Raw genomic sequence first — 18,859 nt, 5'->3', positions numbered from 1 at the left:
CACTCTAAGGGATAAAATCATTCAACAAGCATTCAAGATTGAAACTCAATTAAAAACATCAATTAAGGAAGGCATAATAAAAGGTCAAAGAAACAAAATCCAAGTACCCACTAAGGGGTTTAGCTCTCCATGGAGCAAGATACAATCAATAATGAAATCGAAAATAGCCTCTTCTTCTCCAAAGGTCCCCTTGTCCGGCCTAGGGCACACCTCGTCAGATCGGTGTCGACGAAAGCTCCCCCAATAATCTTCTTCTAAGAGAAGCGCGGTGTCGAATCCGTAGGACCAATTCAATGACTTGCCAAAAGCCTCTCAAAACCCTAGCCGACGCCCTCTCAAAAAATAGAGAAAAGTTGGAGAGAAAGGTGAAAGATTCTTCTAAAAATCGGGCTGAATCGTGGCTTAAATAGGTCTTGAATCGAGCATCCACACGCCCTTATGGATTCTCTACAAGGGCCTGGGAAATTTCCACACGCCCATGTGGATTCTCTGGAAACCTGATTTTTGGCTGGCTGTTAACAATAACTGCTACAGTGTATTTCTACAGCGATTTGCTACAGTAACCTGCTATGGTGCTCTTCTAAAACACTCTCAATTCCACACTTTTCATCGAGGCAATATAAATGGGCACATGTTTATACCATAGATCGCAACTCTTCTTCAAGCAACGTCCTCATTGGTGAAGATCTTGCTATCAATGCACAAGTCAGGATACACAAATGTGACTGCTTTTGTGCCCCTCCAATTCATTGTAATGTCTTAACTGTGTGGAAGTTGGCACACATTCACGTATCTTAGAGCCCCACTTGTGTCTTCGTGTTTGTTTCTTCCAAGATTTCACCAAGTAAAGCGTTCATGATCTACTATTGGCTTCTTTTCTTAATATTCAGCTTCACAACCCTAAATGCGCAAAATACATAAATACACATGTATTAGTACTTAAACCTGATAAAAGTAATGCTCATCGTAAGGAAAAAACACTTCACATTTTTAACAAACAAGCACTTATCAAGTATTATAACAAGTAATGTAGCAAATCAGTGTATCAATTTACTATAGCAGTGACTGTTTACAGACCACCGAAAACAGACTTTCTGCAGATTCACACGAGCGTGTAGAAATTCCACACGCCCGTGTGGATTCCCGATTGCAGCCCTTTATAAAGCTGAAACTTGTACCGATTTGGGGATTCTCTTTTCCATCTTTTCTCCATCCCTTCCCCAACTTTGGAGAGGCCTGTGGCTAGGGTTTAGAAAGGCGTTGGCAAGGTTTTTGGAGTGGTTCAACGGCCTTCAACACCACGTTCTGTCGAAAGATAGTTATTGGGGGAGCTTTCGTCGGCATCGATTAGGCGAGGTGTGCCCTAGGCTTGACGAGAAAATCTTTAAAGAGGCCGAGACTACTCCACAAGACCATCGACACGAATACCAAAGGGATTTTATTTATGGATTGCATCTTTTTACTTTTGACTTCATTGTTGATTGTATTTTGCTTCATGGAGAGCTAAACCCTTAGTGAGTGCTTAGACTTGTAAACCCTAGGCTGATTTTATTTTTTTGACCTTTTGTTATGCTTTCCTTAATTTATGTTTTTAATTGAGTTCCAATATTGAATACTTGATGTGTTGATTTTCCCTTAGAGTAACACTAGAGTTGAGAATCCATCTTGGTAATCTTTGTGGATGAGTGACACACCATGAGGGTTAGATAATGCTACATTGGAGAGGGCTGAGAGGGTGAGTCGAGAGGTAGCAGAGCGCCCCCTTTCCCTTTCGTGTGATTTACCCTTCCTCAACGTTCCAATAGTTCTTTACGGTCATAATAGAGTGAAGTACTAAGAGACGAACTCCGCTGGGGTTTAGTTGCGAAAGCAACAGAGTGAAGCGTTGAAGTAATCCTTAGTATCTAGGGCTTAATTGTGTTTAGGGATCTTTCACTTGGACCAAACAGTTAGATCTATATTAAGGAATAGGATTTATTACTTGGAATCCCTAGAGCCTAAAGCAACCTAGCACAGTATGAGGTGTCAAGACTGAGAGATTTCTCCACTGGGCCATAGTATAGGATTAGTCATGGTTGATCTTAAGTTTTGGGACCGTGTGTTAAGGATCTTCACGACTCATTAGATATCAATTAGGAGGTATAATAATTGGTATTGCACTTGGAACAATAGTCCTAGGGGGAGCAATGTCCGAATGACCCACTATCTATCGATTGCTTTTCCTCTCATTTTATTGCGCCTCTCTTTCTTATTTTCTTTAGTTCTCTCCATATTGATTTTGTTCACACCACTATTGATTCATCTTCACGTTAGTTATAGCAATCTTTGTGTTTCTGATCACTATTCCTTGTGGATTGACTACCCACTCACCAGGGTATTATTACTTTAACAAACCTGTGCACTTGCGGGTCACACGCAAGGGATGTGTCAAACTTTATCCTATCAACTGTCCCAATTTATTGGATGTTTGCATTCAAACTACCTGCTTGGGTAATTAAAGAAATTGATCATATTTGACGGGATTTCCTATGGAAAGGACCAGAGTTAGGATCTAGAGGAATCAGACTGATCTCCTGGAAAAGAATTTACAGACCATGAAATATGGGTGGTTGGGGAATCCTCAACCTTCAGGAATTTAACCGAGCTCTTCCTGGAAAATGGTGGTGGAAAATTTCTTCAAATTCTTCTAGCTGCTGGTCCAAAATCATTAAATCTAATTACCTGAATGGAAGCCAAAGAGGTTTTTTATTCTAATCGCCTCCAAGAAACAAATCTTTCTTTTGGGCAGGCCTTCACTCTACACTTCTTCCTTTCCGCACTTGTGACTCTAAATCGATTAAAAATGGATCTAATACACTTCTTTGGTTTGATAGAATTCATAATTAAATTATAAGTTATAAAAAGTTAAATACATAAAATCACTAGCATAATTTCCTCGCTTTCAATTTCATACCGGTAGTCCCACCACCGTTCCAAGAATTGCAACTTGATTTCTTCCAATTTTAAGATTTACAGGCCTTTGAAAAATAAATGCTTTCTCTACCTTGTTTCCATGTCCAATTCCTGGAATATAGATATCAAATGAGAATAAGCAATATAGGTTTTGCTAAGCTGGAAACTAATTATGGATAGATATGTCATATAGTTGAAAGTAAACATCGAGACATCTTAGAATTGGTTTAGTTAAAAAGATTTGGATTTGAATAAGATTGAAATTATCATAACCAAATATACCTTATAGATCATAAATATTTTTATGAAGAATAAATAAAGTCAGTCCAAATGATACTAATGCTAGTACTGTTAGATCAACTAAGAAAATTCAAACTTACAAGACCTAAGCTTACCAATGTATTTGCCATTGACAAAAAGATGCATTGCATGACCAAGGCTTGATACTTGGATTACAGGACGAATATCACTACGCTTGGGTAGGTTCTCTTCTTCCAAACGGAAAATGTAATAAATAAATAAATAAAGTCATTAGAGGTAATAGTTCAAACCCCATCATCTAATTAAACAAATGTTAGTCAAAATCTAAATGTATATATATATATATTTGGGCTTCCCTTTTATTTATTTAGAAAGCTATTATCATAGGAAATATTTAAAGACTACCCTCTGCTAGTACCTATCAAGAAAGATGTTACTTGATTAATTTAGTGTGAAAATACTCACTTTGTGGTATACCATGCATAATCTGTGGTGTCTTTAGTTAGGTCTATGAGCTCCAAGGGTGTTTTTGACTTGATTGGGGTTCGACGAAAAGATGGTATAGCCTCTTTGTGCATTACCCATGCTTTATTCTTGTTTGCTTCTTTTGATATATGGATTGTCCTTGCATTGTGTTGGGCGTTCACCTTTTCCATGTTTAACAAAAGAATATTACAATATGATTTTCCTCTTAATAGTCCTTCTAAGTAAACAAATCACATTTTATTTTGTTATATTTGCTCATAATCATAACTATATTTTTATTAATTAACTATCTTTTCACTGTTTAAGATATTTATTATCTTTAATGCATATATATATATATATATATATTTAAAAAAAGTGACAAGAGCCAACCTTTATTATATTTTCATAAATAAATACAAAAGTATAAATCTATTACTTAAGATATATTTTAAACGACGAGAATAATTATAAAAAAACAATAAAAAAAAGTTTTTAAAAATCATGAACTTTTATATAAAGACTCTTGTGGAGAAAAAATATATAAACTTTTTAGTTAATTAATTATTTATACATATATATATATATATTTTCCATATTTAAATGATTTTTTTCAATTGATAAATTAGGAGAAGATGGCTCAATACCCTTTGAACGTTGAACACCACAGTCTTGCAATCCGGAAGTATACTAATAGATGGATGAGACACAAAATACTTCGAGCCTCTAAAAGTTATATTTCTATCAAATCTCGAATGGTTGTTGATAAGGAAAGCAGCACAAACATTGTTTTCAAGATCCTGAAAAACCCATGTCTGTATCAAGTTACCAATTATATTTGAAATAAAAATTTACCCAGATGCAACTAATTAAGAAAAGTCATAAACTGATATTTCAATAATGTTAATTAGTAAAGATACATTATGTACTAATTTAAATAATTTTAATAAAATTTAACTGAATGTGTTTACCTAATATTTGACTAGATAGAGCCCCAGAGTAATTGCCCTCCTAAACAATGATAGTGCACGATGCAAATCCATCAAATGTAGGAATGGGGGTGGGGCGAGGAATCCCCGTTTCCCGCGGGGCCCCGCCCCGACGGGGCGGGGATTCCCCGAAACATCCCCCCGCGGGGCGGGAAGCGGGGAAAAATTCCTCCCCGCCTAGCTGGGCGGGGCGGGGGCGGGGAATGGTCTCCCAACCTCGTGCCCCGCGGGGATTCCCCAAAAAAATATATTATATATTTTTAATATATTTATTAAAGATTATTTCAACATTAACATAATATTATATATATATATATATATAATCAATAAATATTTATTTGTTAATATTTTTAGTTATTATTATGGAACTCACAATTATTTAATACAACTTATTAACTATTTAAATTTATATATTTCATTAAAACATATATGGTATTTCTTTTAAATTTATATATTTTTAGTTATTATTATGTATTTCTTTATTTTTGAAGATTCTTGTTTATGGTCAACAATTCAAGCTATTTGTTCTACATTTGATGAAGAGGAGGATGAGAATGATGAGGTAAATATGATTTTTTATAAAATTTTATCTTTAATCTTGATATTATTTATAATCTTATTATATATTTACAATTTTGTTTATTATTGAAGGAGGAGTTATCATGTCAAGATGTTAGTGGTAGTGGAATTGGATTCTCAATATAAATGACTTGGAGAAAGAAGAAACAAATTGATGGAAGCATGAAATTATTATGCTAGTTTTTGAATTATGAATTTTATTTAATGGATTTGTAATTTTAATTTAGTTTTAAACTTTATGTTATTTGTACCTTAATGTTGTTGTTTCATCAAACATTATATTATGACTTGTTAGGAGAAATATTTTGTGTGAATTTTTATTTTATATATGATGTGTATGTTGTAAAAAAAAAACTTTTGGTTGAGAATTTTTTTATTTTTATTTCATCATACATTATATTTTTTTATTTTCAATCAGTATATAAGATCTTTTAGCATATGTGTAACATAAATGCATTAGAAATATTATAGCTTATTTATGAAAAATTTTTTTATATTAATGTTTTGGGGCAGGGGAGATTCCCTGTAGGGGGATCCCCGCTGGGGAGGATTTTTCCCCGCGGGAAATTTTTAACCGGGAATGCCCGCCCGTGGAGAGCGATGGATGGGGACGGGATCCCATTCCCCACCCCGCCCGCCCGCCCCACCCCATTCCTAATCAAATGCCCTCATTTAGAGGGTGTTTGTTTTGGTGGATTTGAAAGTCATGGGAGTTGGAATTATATGATTTATCCAAATCATGTGTTTGGTTTGGGGGATTTAAAAAAGATGTTGTAGTTGGAAATACTTTATCAATGATTTTGAGTGAATTTGGAACTACACCCAAATTGAGTGTAGCTCCAACTCCATGATTTGGAACTCCAACAACTATTTTTCATAATATTTGATAATATTAAAACTAGTGACTATCTTATAAAATATTAAATAAAATATATTATAGTTTAATTAATATATTAGTAGTATAATATATAATTGATATATTATATTAAATTAATTATTTAAATAAATAATTAATATATTATATTTTATTATAATAAATTAAGTATATAATAATAATTATATTAATTAATTATAATATTTGAAATTTGAATTTATATTTACATAAAAAAAATATATAGATTTTATGATATATATTAATTAGTTAGAATATCAGGGTAGGGGTAACCCCACCATGTGTGATAATAACATGTAATCCAGAAAAAAAAAATACATCAAATCAAACACATGTTTTCCAAATCCAAACTTAGAAATCCCTTCAACCAAACACAAAATTCTGTGATCCAGTATTACAAATACATCCAACCAAACACTGGATTTGACTCTCCTGAATTTTCAAATACAAAGATTTATAAATACAAATCCACTACATTTTCAACTACATCCAGCCAAACGCCCCCTTAAGCTCTTTTGGTAAGCCTAATTAACCAAAACATAAGTTTGATAATTTTCGTCATAATAAAGAGAATACATAGTTGACATATAAAGGAAGATAAGATTTTTGCACATCTAACCATATTCATCCAGTGGCCGTTCATCATAATATGCGGTTGTGACAAAATCAGCAGCAGTTCTTCCATAATTTGTTCCACCATGATACTATAAATAGAAAAATATTACTCATTACGGCAAGGTTATTACTTTTCTACTTTATACTTGAATTAGAAAATAAAATAACAGTACCATCTAATAATTCACAAGGTTGCCACCCTTTGAAGCGAGCAACTGAGTATGCAAGATCTTTGAGATGGTGGATCTCCAAATACTCGATATCTAAAATGCTCAAGTGATGATTTTGATGTCATTAGTTTTGAGACTAAAATTGTATTTTAGTTCTCAAATTTGTATCATTACGTTGATTAATTTTTTTGGTCTTTGAACCAAAGAAAAGAAATTGCCATTGGGAGGTTTTTTTATTCTTATTATTTTCTTAATTTTAGAAACAAAACAGACTATTATTCAGTTCAAAGACCAAACCAAAACATAAAGTATGTATCAAGAACCATAAGGCGATTTTGATCATCTTTAAATTTATCAACTTAATTTCGGGTAACATCTTAGAGCATATTTAATTTGGATTATAATGGAGTTGTTTATGGTAGGATTCCAGAACGAGTGTATGTGAGAAACACCTACTGTGCTGTCCCATTCTCAGTCCATAGAGTAGGTTTGTAACGCTTGTTTTTGCCAGGTCCTTTGAGGGTATCACCGCAATTCCTTCCGTTGCAAGCGCTGATCTGCATTAAAATTTAAAAAAATAATTACAAACTCATTCTAAACATTCTTGCCAAATTTGTGACATTTCATCTTGGTTCAAATTATTAAAATCATTTGATAACTATTGATAGTCATGAAAGTCTTAAGAATAGTTTTCGAAAGGCTAAAAGATAAATCATGAAGTAGGACAAAATTAATTTTTAATGCAAAAGTTCTTAAGTCCTTATTAAGTAGTTGAGCAAATCACCACTTGATCAGGAGCTGTGCCTTGCTTGCACATGACCCATGGGACTTATGTATTTAGCCCCATCGCCATATTAGCTGCCCATTCAATATATCGTTGTCCGTTTCGTCTGAATGCAGCTTGTACCATTCCATATTCATTTTCTATCTATTCATTAAAAAAAAAAAGTTTTAATATTAATTTCCTCCCATGAAAAGACTTACAATATATATATATATATATATATATATATATATATTAGCTAATATTTCAAACAATATAACAACTCAACTTGTGACATGATAATAGGACCTCCTTCAGGAGCAAACAACATTTCATCTTTCATCATCTTCACTATCATTTTTGTGAACTTCAGCATGTGATACTGTACGTACAAACATGGCGATATAAACCATCATTTTAAGTTGCTTAGTAACAAATTAATTGAAATCAGCACAATGAATAAGACTTTTGTGATGATTGATCACCTTGTAGGCCTCATTATCGGTACGAAACGTTATATTTTTTACCTCTCTGAGCCAATATGGGAAGCCCCTAAAAAGCATTGGAGCAAATAAGAAAATCATTAAATTTAGTTTAGAAAGTAAAACAATAATTTGAAGCTAATAAAAATGAAGAAACAGAAGAAATAAAATTAAGTAACTTCATTGGGATACACGAAATTCCATTCTGCTTGAATGAAGGGCCCAATCCTAAGAATGGCATACATATTATATTGCTTGATCAGCTTGATAAATCATACTAGATCAAACCTTCCTTTGAAATTGTACTGCAAATCAAACAATTTAATTTAATTTAATTTTTGGGTAACAATGAAATCTATTGCCAGTTCATCCTTCATATTAATGTTTTAAAAGTATAGACCATAAATGGGCTGATGAAAGAGAGGATTTACTTATCATGCATATATGCAAACAATTAGAGTGCAGATTTTCAATCCAACTTTGCTTGCAGGTTCTTAAAAGACTTAGTTGAGAATTTTATAAATGTGCAACAATCTCCACTACAAGAAAAATACCCTATAGCGGCGGATTTATCGCCGCTATAGATGTTAAATCTGCCACTAAATACTTATAGCGGCGGATATAAAATTTGCCACTAATTATCCGCCGCTATATGCCTTTCAAGACCTATAGCGGTGGATTTTTCCGTCGCTATAGACCCACGATTGGCCAGACCATTGTTTTTTTTTAATATATTTTTCTCACCCTAAAATACAATAATTAACTGTTATGTATAACACTAAAAATCAACAAAAAAAATTGTAATATTCATACATTCATATAGAATACTTATAAACACAACTAAAAATTTAAAAACAAAATCAACATTAAAATTAATAATAGTTTTATCTACAAAGTATACCAAAACTCATTCCAGAATATGAATCTCTAGCAATATGAATGGGCTTCAAAATGCATTCAGGATGATCAACAAATCACACTGTACAAACAATTCAAGGATGAAGAAAAACTATGTAATCAGATTGCCTAATTGTGCATTAGTTTCACAAGTTTGATGATGCACTCCGATCCTTCCCGAGGAAAGTGTGGATATCTTGGGCAGATCTGTAGTCATCTAATTTATATTTGTCGTAGCAATTTAAGTATGAGCATCAAGTGCCAATTGGAGAATCGAGGAAGATGTTGCAGAGCTGAATCAAGTGAAAATAATTTAAGACAAAAAAGATGGGCATTAATGGACAAGAATAACTAGAACAATAATATATATACCCTAAAGTAGTTAACCCTTGTCAGTGACAATAGGCTGCAGAGCAATGTGGGAAGACCTTGATATCCAGGAAGATCAAACATCATAGGTACTACACATAAACAGTGCCAATATCAAAGCATGAATGCATCATTTATCAAAGCAAACAAAATAATAATGGTGTATATATAGTGAATAATATATATATATATATATATACCTTGGAGCAAAATCACAGCACAGAGATAGCAAAAATTTATAGATGTTCAAAGAAACATAATAAACCTTGTCATTTACTTCTCATGTCAATCTGTTTTAATGGAGGGAAAGTTTTGACTTTGCCTCAGCTAGGACATGAAGCTGCTTTAACAATTCACCCCACCTCTGCAAGCTTAAACAGAAGGGAAACATGACAGTTATAAATAAAATAGCCTAGACAACCTTTGCTCTAAACTACATAAATTTCAAGAAATATCTTAAGACAAAGTAGGCTAGAAAACATACTTAAAAACATCTCGATATAGTATTATTAACAACCATAGTTTAGCCATGCTCAATTTGCTTAGTTAAACCCCAAGCTGAGCCCAAAATAATAATGGTAATAATGATAATGACACTAAAATATTCATCCAAGTTTTGACATTAGGTCAGTCATATTCAATGGTTTATTTATTTATTATTATTTTTTAGACCATAGCAAAATAAAATCCCTAAATTTCAAAGCCCGAGAGATTATGGCCAGGGTTTTCTAACCATGGCAACCTTTTTGACTGCCTACATGTGTTCATGGGATAAAATAATTGAAAACCTAGAGACAAAAAGATTTGATAAGAGTGAGTAACCAAGAATGCTATTGAAATACATTACCACAGTAAGAATTAAGATGATGGTAGAAGAATGCTTGCCATCGGCCGCCACTGGTAAGGAGACCACCTGGCTGGAAAAATCACCCTCAAGAGACACACTGGTTGTGCTAATATTGCAAGTAAAAGCAACCTATATCAATTGAATACAAAATATATATATATATATATATATATTAGAAACGAATTCCTCAACGCCAGTTATAACTGACAGTGAAAAAAATAATAAATAACAAGATACAAGGTGAATCGATATCAAATACTTGAGCCAAACTTGTTAATGATGACAAATACGTTAGAATGCACAAATAATTTATGATATTATACAATACCTTAAATTCAAACATATCCAATCCCTTTTTTACCTCAGAAGACAATAAAAGCACACATTTATGCATATTACTACAAAGCAACTAAACCAAATAACAAATCATTGGTTTAATAAGCAAGCCATATTTTAACAGTGAAAGGCAATGCTTGGAAGAACTAGGGCATTCTTGTTTGGTTTGGCTGTCTCACAGATTAGTACAGGCATAACTATAACACATTAATCAAACTTATTAAAAAAACATTGGTATAATAAATAAAGCACACATTTATAGTGGAATCCATACTTGTTTGATTTGGCAGCCCCACATATTAGCAAAGTCACATTTCACTATGCACTTATTTGATGACTAAAGAGGTTTCAAAGTTCACTTATGCAATTATAGTTTCCTTCCTCAGGATCTTACAATAATAATAATGTTAAAAAAAATGCTGCTAGATTCAGATCTCTCATCTGCCTTCTGATTAGCCTTTTATATTTTTCCTTATAGCAAGTTCTAGAGAAGTTGAGCTTAAAAAGAGTCATATGTTTTATTAAGCGTATTAAATTGTCAAGGAATAAAATCACTTGTAGACTGTCTGTCATATGAGTGCAGTCATATGATTAAATAGGATTCAAACTATATTCAATGTAATCATATTTTAATTCACAAAGACCTTCAGGAAACAATTTAGATATTTAAAGCATATTTTACCTTAAGACAACAAAACAAATTATCTTATGGAGATTTCTCTAGAGTACCATCTAAAAGATTATTAGTATAACATTGCTCAAGGAAAAAAGTAACATCCTGGACATGCACAAGATGTACATGTTTATCTTTTTTGAAAATTCTCAAAATTATCTTTATTTTATTTTATAAGAACCTGAAGTTAAAACCCAACCATTTGTCAATTATGCACCTAAATCCCTAAAACTTATCATATTTACTTTTAATGCATGAGAAGAATAATTTTTAAATGTGACTTATTTTGAGGGATATACATATTAAAAAAACACACGCATAAAATAGAATCTTGTGGAAAGAAAATTAGATAAACCAGCAGAATCTCATGGGATGGCATTGTGGTTACGGAGTTCAATTAATTTGTTGCTATATGGTTGGTTCTGTTTATGGAAACAAAAGTTTGATAGAATAAGTTTAGAACAAAATGGATATGACACGCGTCCGAATATGCGTGTATGTGCAAGTGCACGGGTGTCGAAGTAATAATTACCCCGGTGAGTGGGTAGTCGAATCCACAGGGAATAGGGTTACTAGTACTAACTTCTTCTCTGCTTTCTAACCTAATGATAAATGGAAAGGTGTGGTGATCTAATGTGCGAAAAAGTGAATACCGGAGACGAATATGCAAGGGTTAAATGGATGGAGATCTCAATTAGTAAAAGTGGGGTATTCGGGCAATGCTCCCTCTAGGATTCAGGTATTAGGTACCGAATAAGCAAAGTGTTTCTATGATGAGTAAGTTAAGTCGTGGAAATCCAAATATAATCGGATCCGGCCTCCCGATCACCGATACTAGTCCCCTACGAGGTCCCGGTGGAGAAATTGCTCAATCTCAACACCTCACACCACATATGATTGCAAAGCACTCTAGGGATTCCAAGAGGTGTATCCGATTCCTAAAGATTGATCCAACCCTAATTCCCGGCGAAGGATCCTAACCCCCTACAAGGTCCCGGCGAAGAAATCTCTCAATCTCACGCCTCACACCAAATATGGTTGCATAGAGCTTAGGGAACGGAGATAGAATACACTCAATCGGAAGGGAGAGGGGACACTCCACTATCTCATGACTCACCCTCTCAACCCTCTTCAATCTTGAAGTTCTAACTCTAATGGAGACCTCTCTCACATCAAAGTAACAAATCATGCAAATCCAATCAACCACAAGGATTAATTAAACAAACAAGCAATGAGAATACAAGATTAAAACTTAATCAAACTCGGATTAAATAGAAACACTAAGCAAATCCACAAAAGATGAGAATCCTAGGGTTCACAAGTCCAAATACCCTCTAGGGTTTTAGCTCTCCATGGAGCAACATACAAAACACACCATCAATGAATGAAAGTACATTAAAACTATAGAAATAAACCCCCTTATATATGAACTGATGGCCTTGATGAAGAGCTTCGACATCTTGAAGGACCCACTCCGAAGTTAGGTTCACCGGTGGCTTCCTTGATGCTATGACGGAGGAGGAATCGATCAAAGTTGGTGACGAAGCGCCTCCAAAGCCGCAAAGACCTCATCTCTAAACCCTAGCCGTCTCACCCCTCAAGAGCCGCACAAAAGATGAGAAAGAATAGGGCAAAACGGCTATTTATAGGCCTTAGATCGCGTCTGTCACGTGCCCTCACGCGCCCGTGTGGATTTTCCACGCGGCCGCGTGGGCTGCAGGAATTTTCATGCGGGCGCGTGGAATTTCCACGCGGGCGCGTGAACAGTAATTTTACTACAGTGAAGGTGCTACAATACTTTTCACAAAACGCGGTCCAAACACTCTTCTCTTGAGGCCACATGTCCAGGCACACGTCCATGTGGTAGGCTATAAAACTTTTCTTCATCGACGTATCTTTGAGAGGTCTTGCAATCTTCACAAAAAGAAAGAACATGAAGATGTGGCTGCCTTTGTGCCCTTCCAACTAGTGAATTGACTTGAATCTTCTTGGAAGTTGGCACACATCTCCACGTTTATGAACTCCTCTCGTGTCTTGGTCCTTGAATTGAATAAGAACTCCCAACATTATGTCTTTATAGCCCATCTTTGCTTCCTTTTTACTCTTGAAGGCATTCACAACCTATATGCATAAAAGAACACCAAATACACAATATGAGACATAAACCATAGTAAAAATGATGCTCAATGCATGTAAAACATGTATAAAAATATGTCTACTCAAGCACTTATCAGGATACAATTGCGATATTTTTCATATATCTCTTAATCTAGAATTAATTAGGATATAAATTCACAACAATATGATCAAAACTATCCCACACTAAAAAATCAACATCAAACTTAACAATTAAATCTTCCCTATTTCTCTTAATCTAGAATCAATTAGGATATAAATCGATCACTCAATTATAAATCACAATAAACAGGTGAAAGAACAAAAGCTAAAGCTCATTAAATCAGTACTAGTTCTTTCAAAAGTCTGGCATTTTCCTCCTCTAACTGTGTCACTAATGTTTCAAGCTCTAGAGTATACACCTACCAAAATTCTATTAAATAATAAAAAAAAATCACACTAAAATTTAAATCATCAGTTCCTCACCTGCTTCCTCTCTTTGGATCTCACCCCCGATTCCTGGCTCTTGATCATTCGCTTCTGCCACTGCAAGGCAACCCGATCCACCAGATCCATGGCTGACCTCTTCCTTCCTTTTGCAACCCTTCCCAAATCTCCACCCTCCTTCACCCCATTTCCAAACCCTAGCACCTGATTCTCAATCCCCAAACCTATCGGATCCAACCCAAACACCGATCCCGTCACAGTCCTCACATCCTCCTTCCTCACCGCCCCAGCCAGTGCTAAAAAATCCTTCAACATCATCTCCCCATTTTCTCTCCTCCGTCCACCAGGCATTTCCCTCCACATCTCCTCCACCGTTCTCCCTTCAACCATCATATCGCCATAAATGTTTCAGAGAAGCTCATCCGCACCGATGGATCCAATACCCCTCGCCATGATATCAGAGGTTGCCACCGAGGAGGAAGAGGCCACCACCACCCGTGTCGAAGCTATAGGGAACAACACTGATTAGGATTTGCCGGAAGCAATGAGAGCTTGAGAAGTGAGCTTTCGAGCGAGAGGAGTCTAGGATCAGAGCAGAGAGTGGGGCAATGGGCAAGGAAGCGGCCGAGAGCGTAGTCACAGGGGAAGCTTTCATCGAGGGACGTCTCTCAAGAAGAGTACGAAGAAACCCTAGAAATCCATCATGCTAAGGGTTGAACAGAGGGAGGAGGCGAAGGGTTTATAAAGCTTATTTAATTTTTCTATTTCATATAAACTCCCAAAATTAATTCTATTAAAAAAAGTATTATAAAAAATATATTTATAAATATAAATTTATCTAAAAAATTATTAAAAAATTATATAAAATCTTAAATATATACTGATAAATACTTGTGTGTTAAGAATGCGAAGTATTCTTTCCTTGTGTTGAGCATTACTTTTAGCGCTAATCATGTGTTTTTGTGTTACTTTGGTGCACGTAGGGTTGTTGAGCCAAATATGTAAAAAAAAAGCTAATGTAGATCGTGAATGCACTATTTGATGAAATCTTGGAAGGAACAAACGCGAAGACAGAAGTTGGATTCAAAGATACGTGAATGTGTGCCAACCTCCGTGTATTCAAGAAATCACATGGTTTGGACAGGCACAAAGGCAGTCACATTTGCGTATTTTAACTAGTGCAATGATAGCAAGATCTTCACCAGTGAGTCTGTTTATTGAAGAAGCGACGCGATCTACGGTATAAACGTGTACCAGTTTATGTTACCTCGATGAAAAATGTGGAATCGGGAGCATTTTGGCGAAGCACTATAGTAGATACTGTAGCAAACACTGTAGCTGTTACTGTTCACAGCCCGTAGAAAATTAGGATTCGAGAGAATCCACACGCCCGTGTGGAATTTCCACAGGGGCGTGTGGAACATCCACAGGGCCATGTGGATGCCCGATTGCAGCCTATTTAAAGCCACGATTCAGCCCGACCTGAGGATCCTTTTCCCCATATTTTCTCCAACTCTTGAGAGGCTTGTGGCTAGGGTTTAGAGAGGTATTGACAATGCTTTTGGAGTGGTTCTACGGCTTTGACACCGCATTTCTCTTGGAAGATAGCTATTAGGGGAGCTTTCGTCGGCACCGATCCGGCGAGGTGTGCCCTGGGTTTGATGAGAGGACCTTTGGAGAGGATGAGACTACTCCACATGACCATTGACACGACTACCAAGAGGGTTTTCCTATGGATTACTTGTTTTTACTTTCAATTTTACTATTGATTGTATCTTGCTCCATGGAGAGTGACAATGCCCCTTGCGTGTGACCCACAAGTGCACGGGTTTGTCCAAGTAATAAATCCCAAGTGAGTGGGGTATCGTATCCACAAGGAGTAGGGAATAAAAATACCAAAATTGCTACTTAACCAAGTGAAGATAAATAACGATTGTGTTGATAAGATGTGATGTAAACAGAAATAAAAGAAACAAGTATGAAGAGGCACAAGTAAGTGAGAGGAAAGACAATCGATAGAAGTGGGGTACTCGGACAATGCTCCCCCTAGGACTAATGTTTCAAGTGCAAGACCTACTATTATACTTCCTAGCTAATGCTTAATGAGTCTTGGAAATCCTAAAGCACACGATCCCAAACCTAAGGTTAACCGTGACTAACTCTATACTATGTCCCGGTGGAGAAATCGCTCAGTCTCAACACCTCACATTGTGTAAAGTTGCAAGGAATTCTAGGGATTTAAAGTTATAAACCCTATTTCTATGTGTAGATCTAACCCTTTGGTTCAGGCAAAAGACCCCTAGTCATAATTAAGCCACAGAAACTAGAGTCACTTCAACGCTTCACTCTGTTGCTCGCGCAACTAAGCCCAGCGGAGTTCATCCTTTAGTTCTTCACTCTATTGTAATCGCAAAGAACTCTAGGAATTGGAGGTAGGATAAATTACACCGGAGGAGAAAGGTGGCGCTCTGCTACCTCTCAACTCACCCTCTCAACTCTCTCCATTCTAGCTTTGTCTAACCCTCGTGGCGTGTCACCCATCCACAAAGGTTACCAATATGAACTCTTAACCCTAGTGTCACTCTTAGGGAAAAATTATTCAATAAACATTCAAGATTGAAACTCAATTAAAACATCAATTAAGAAAAGCATAATAAAAGGTTAAAGAAACAATAACATCCTAGGGTTTACAAAATCGAAGTACCCTCTAGGGGGTTTGGCTCTCCATGGAGTAAGATACAATCAATAATGAAATCGAAAGTAAAAACAAGTAATCCATAGGAAAATCCCCTCAGTATTCGTGTCGATGGTCTTGTGGAGTAGCCTCGTCATCTAATATTGCGTTTGATGGAGCTAAATCCTTGGGAGTAAAGTTCCAACAGGTTGTGGAGCACACACGACCCACATTGGCCATGTCCATGACTAGTTCTCAATTCCCATACTGACAAGACCATCTGCACGCATACACAAGGGGGTTCAGTAAAGCTCAATTAAAACAAAAATAGCTCGAGTATATAAAAGATAAGGCAATGAATACAACTAAAGACAACAAAATGAAAGTAAAAAACATACTCATAAGGAAAATCGTTTCTGAGTAGTGCAAGTCTAGCAATAATACAAAATCAAATATAGAAACAAGAAAGAAATAAAGAAAAAGAAAGTTGCATCAAGCGTCGGTGTCTAGTTGGGACTCCGCTGCTGCTAATGCTGGTGGCGATGATGTACTATATGGATCAACTAGTGCAGGGACAGGTGATAGTGGTGCCGGAGATGCCTGAGGGGTCCTTGGCCTCAAAACAAATGGGGAGGCAACATCTCGCTCAAGGATTTGCTATAAAGTATCAAAACGTGCTATAAACTCTGTGTATTGCATAACTTGTGTCACCCGAACCTCGCGATCTATGTCCGAAGCACCCCTACAGCACTCTCAAGCCTCTCAAAATGATTATAGGCTCGAGAAGGTGAAAACATACATACTGGGGGTGGCTCTTGTGCCGTAGGAGGTGCCTCGGTCTCCATCAGTGTAGGTTGAGGCTCGGGGGCAGGCTGAGAACCCTTGGCATCATCACTCTCAACCTCGGCTATCTCTGGGGTGGGTGTAATCAAAGCATACACTCCCGGCTATACTCTATAAACCATCCCCATCAACCTCATCGTTTCTATGCACAGGGGAGTATACTCGCCTTCTCGGCTCCTCGAATTGCGTCCAAGAAACCCATATCCATAACTAGTCTCGTGATGTAGGGGCCCGAGAATATCACTCCTAATCTGCCATACTGCTCATGATATCGTATATACTCTGGTAGGATGTGTCCCAGGTGTATCGGTGTGCTTTGTACCATCGAATAGAGATATAGCAGCTCTTATTGGCTGAGCACACCGGGTTGTCACTATGACCATTAACTGACCTGCTCAGAACGGCGTGTATGTACCCGTAACTCGGTTGGGAGAGACATGTGGCCTTAGACACCCCGGGCTCATACTGCCCCTCATCCACATAGTGCTCTGTATGCGTGCTGTAGTGTCAATACGCCAGGGTAATCCGTAGGCAACTGATCATAGTCATCTGTATCTGTGAATCCCGCATCATAAAGTCCCAGTCTAATCGAGAACTAGGTAACTGACATGCTGTTATGCTGTCCGAGTGCTCTAAACTGTATAGTGTCTACGCTGTCAAAGCTCGAATAAGTGTGGTCAAACTCGAATGATGATAACACCTTGAGCGTCAATATATGTATCCCAAGATACCGTATGGCTAGCAACCAACTACATCCGCCTACCGCAAGCATTTCCTCTATCTCTTCTACTATGTTACATGTCCCCTGAACCTCTCTCACTGCATCCATGTCGGGAAAATGTGTCTGTCCAAACCTTATCTTTGCCAATCTTTGAAATCGAGCCTAATGCTCGGGAATCACGAATTCCATCTGTTCGGGTTCAGGTGATGACTCACGCGGACATTTCTCACCTTGCCTATTCGACCGAGGTGTCATATTTGTAAAAATTAAAAAACAATCGATCAAAGAAGTTCACAGAATAATACAGCAGAAATCCACACGCCCGTGTGGATCTTCAGGGTGTGAAAAATGCATGGCCGCAAGTTAAAAACTCAAAAATACATCATCAAATCACTTCTAATTCCTTTCTAAATATGAATACCCCCCTTCTAATTGTAGAAACGAAGCAACATTCACCATTTTAATCGATTAAAATCAAATACGATGAAGAAAAGAGAGAATTAAGGGTTACTGATGGGATGAAGTTAAAAACTTTGAATTCGTCCCGAAAACTCGAGTAAATCTCCTTAAATCAACGCTGCGAGGTCGGGAGAGGGATTAGGAGTGTTCTATGAGTGATTAGGAGGATGAGAATGAAGAAGAACGTAAGGATTTTAAATAAAATCCGCGGCCCTTGCGTTTCTGTACATTCACACCGGCGTGTGAAAATTACTCACGCCCGTGTGCCTCTACAGGAGAGACCCACAGGGGCAGATGCACGCCCTTGTGT

The 18,859-nt window shown here is 36.5% G+C and overlaps 1 protein-coding gene and 1 pseudogene across 7 annotated transcripts; both read right to left on the bottom strand.

Moving 5' to 3' along the window:
• Positions 1-2,507: 2,507 nt before the first annotated feature.
• On the bottom strand, positions 2,508-9,521 carry LOC120284091 (annotated as a pseudogene).
• Positions 8,389-14,576, bottom strand: LOC120283269 (bZIP transcription factor 12-like). 7 transcript variants are annotated; one of them, XR_005543239.1, is made up of 5 exons: positions 13,892-14,576; positions 10,282-10,410; positions 9,700-9,798; positions 9,438-9,526; positions 9,034-9,358 (listed from the first exon to the last, which is right to left on the bottom strand). XR_005543239.1 is itself a non-coding variant. In XM_039289904.1 (4 exons), the coding sequence occupies exons 1-3, from the start codon at positions 14,243-14,245 to the stop codon at positions 9,730-9,732; spliced, it is 552 nt and encodes a 183-aa protein (XP_039145838.1). In that variant the 5' UTR covers positions 14,246-14,576; the 3' UTR covers positions 8,389-8,473; positions 9,700-9,729. The 7 variants fall into 7 exon arrangements, 4 of the variants coding, with proteins under 4 accessions (XP_039145838.1, XP_039145841.1, XP_039145837.1 ...); XR_005543238.1 differs by having other exon boundaries at positions 9,453-9,526; XR_005543240.1 differs by having other exon boundaries at positions 9,712-9,798.
• Positions 14,577-18,859: the final 4,283 nt, after the last annotated feature.

Source organism: Dioscorea cayenensis, chromosome 19 (assembly GCF_009730915.1).
Source record: "Dioscorea cayenensis subsp. rotundata cultivar TDr96_F1 chromosome 19, TDr96_F1_v2_PseudoChromosome.rev07_lg8_w22 25.fasta, whole genome shotgun sequence".
NCBI classification, from domain to species: domain Eukaryota; kingdom Viridiplantae; phylum Streptophyta; class Magnoliopsida; order Dioscoreales; family Dioscoreaceae; genus Dioscorea; species Dioscorea cayenensis.
This window is presented reverse-complemented; position numbering and strand designations above follow the sequence as displayed.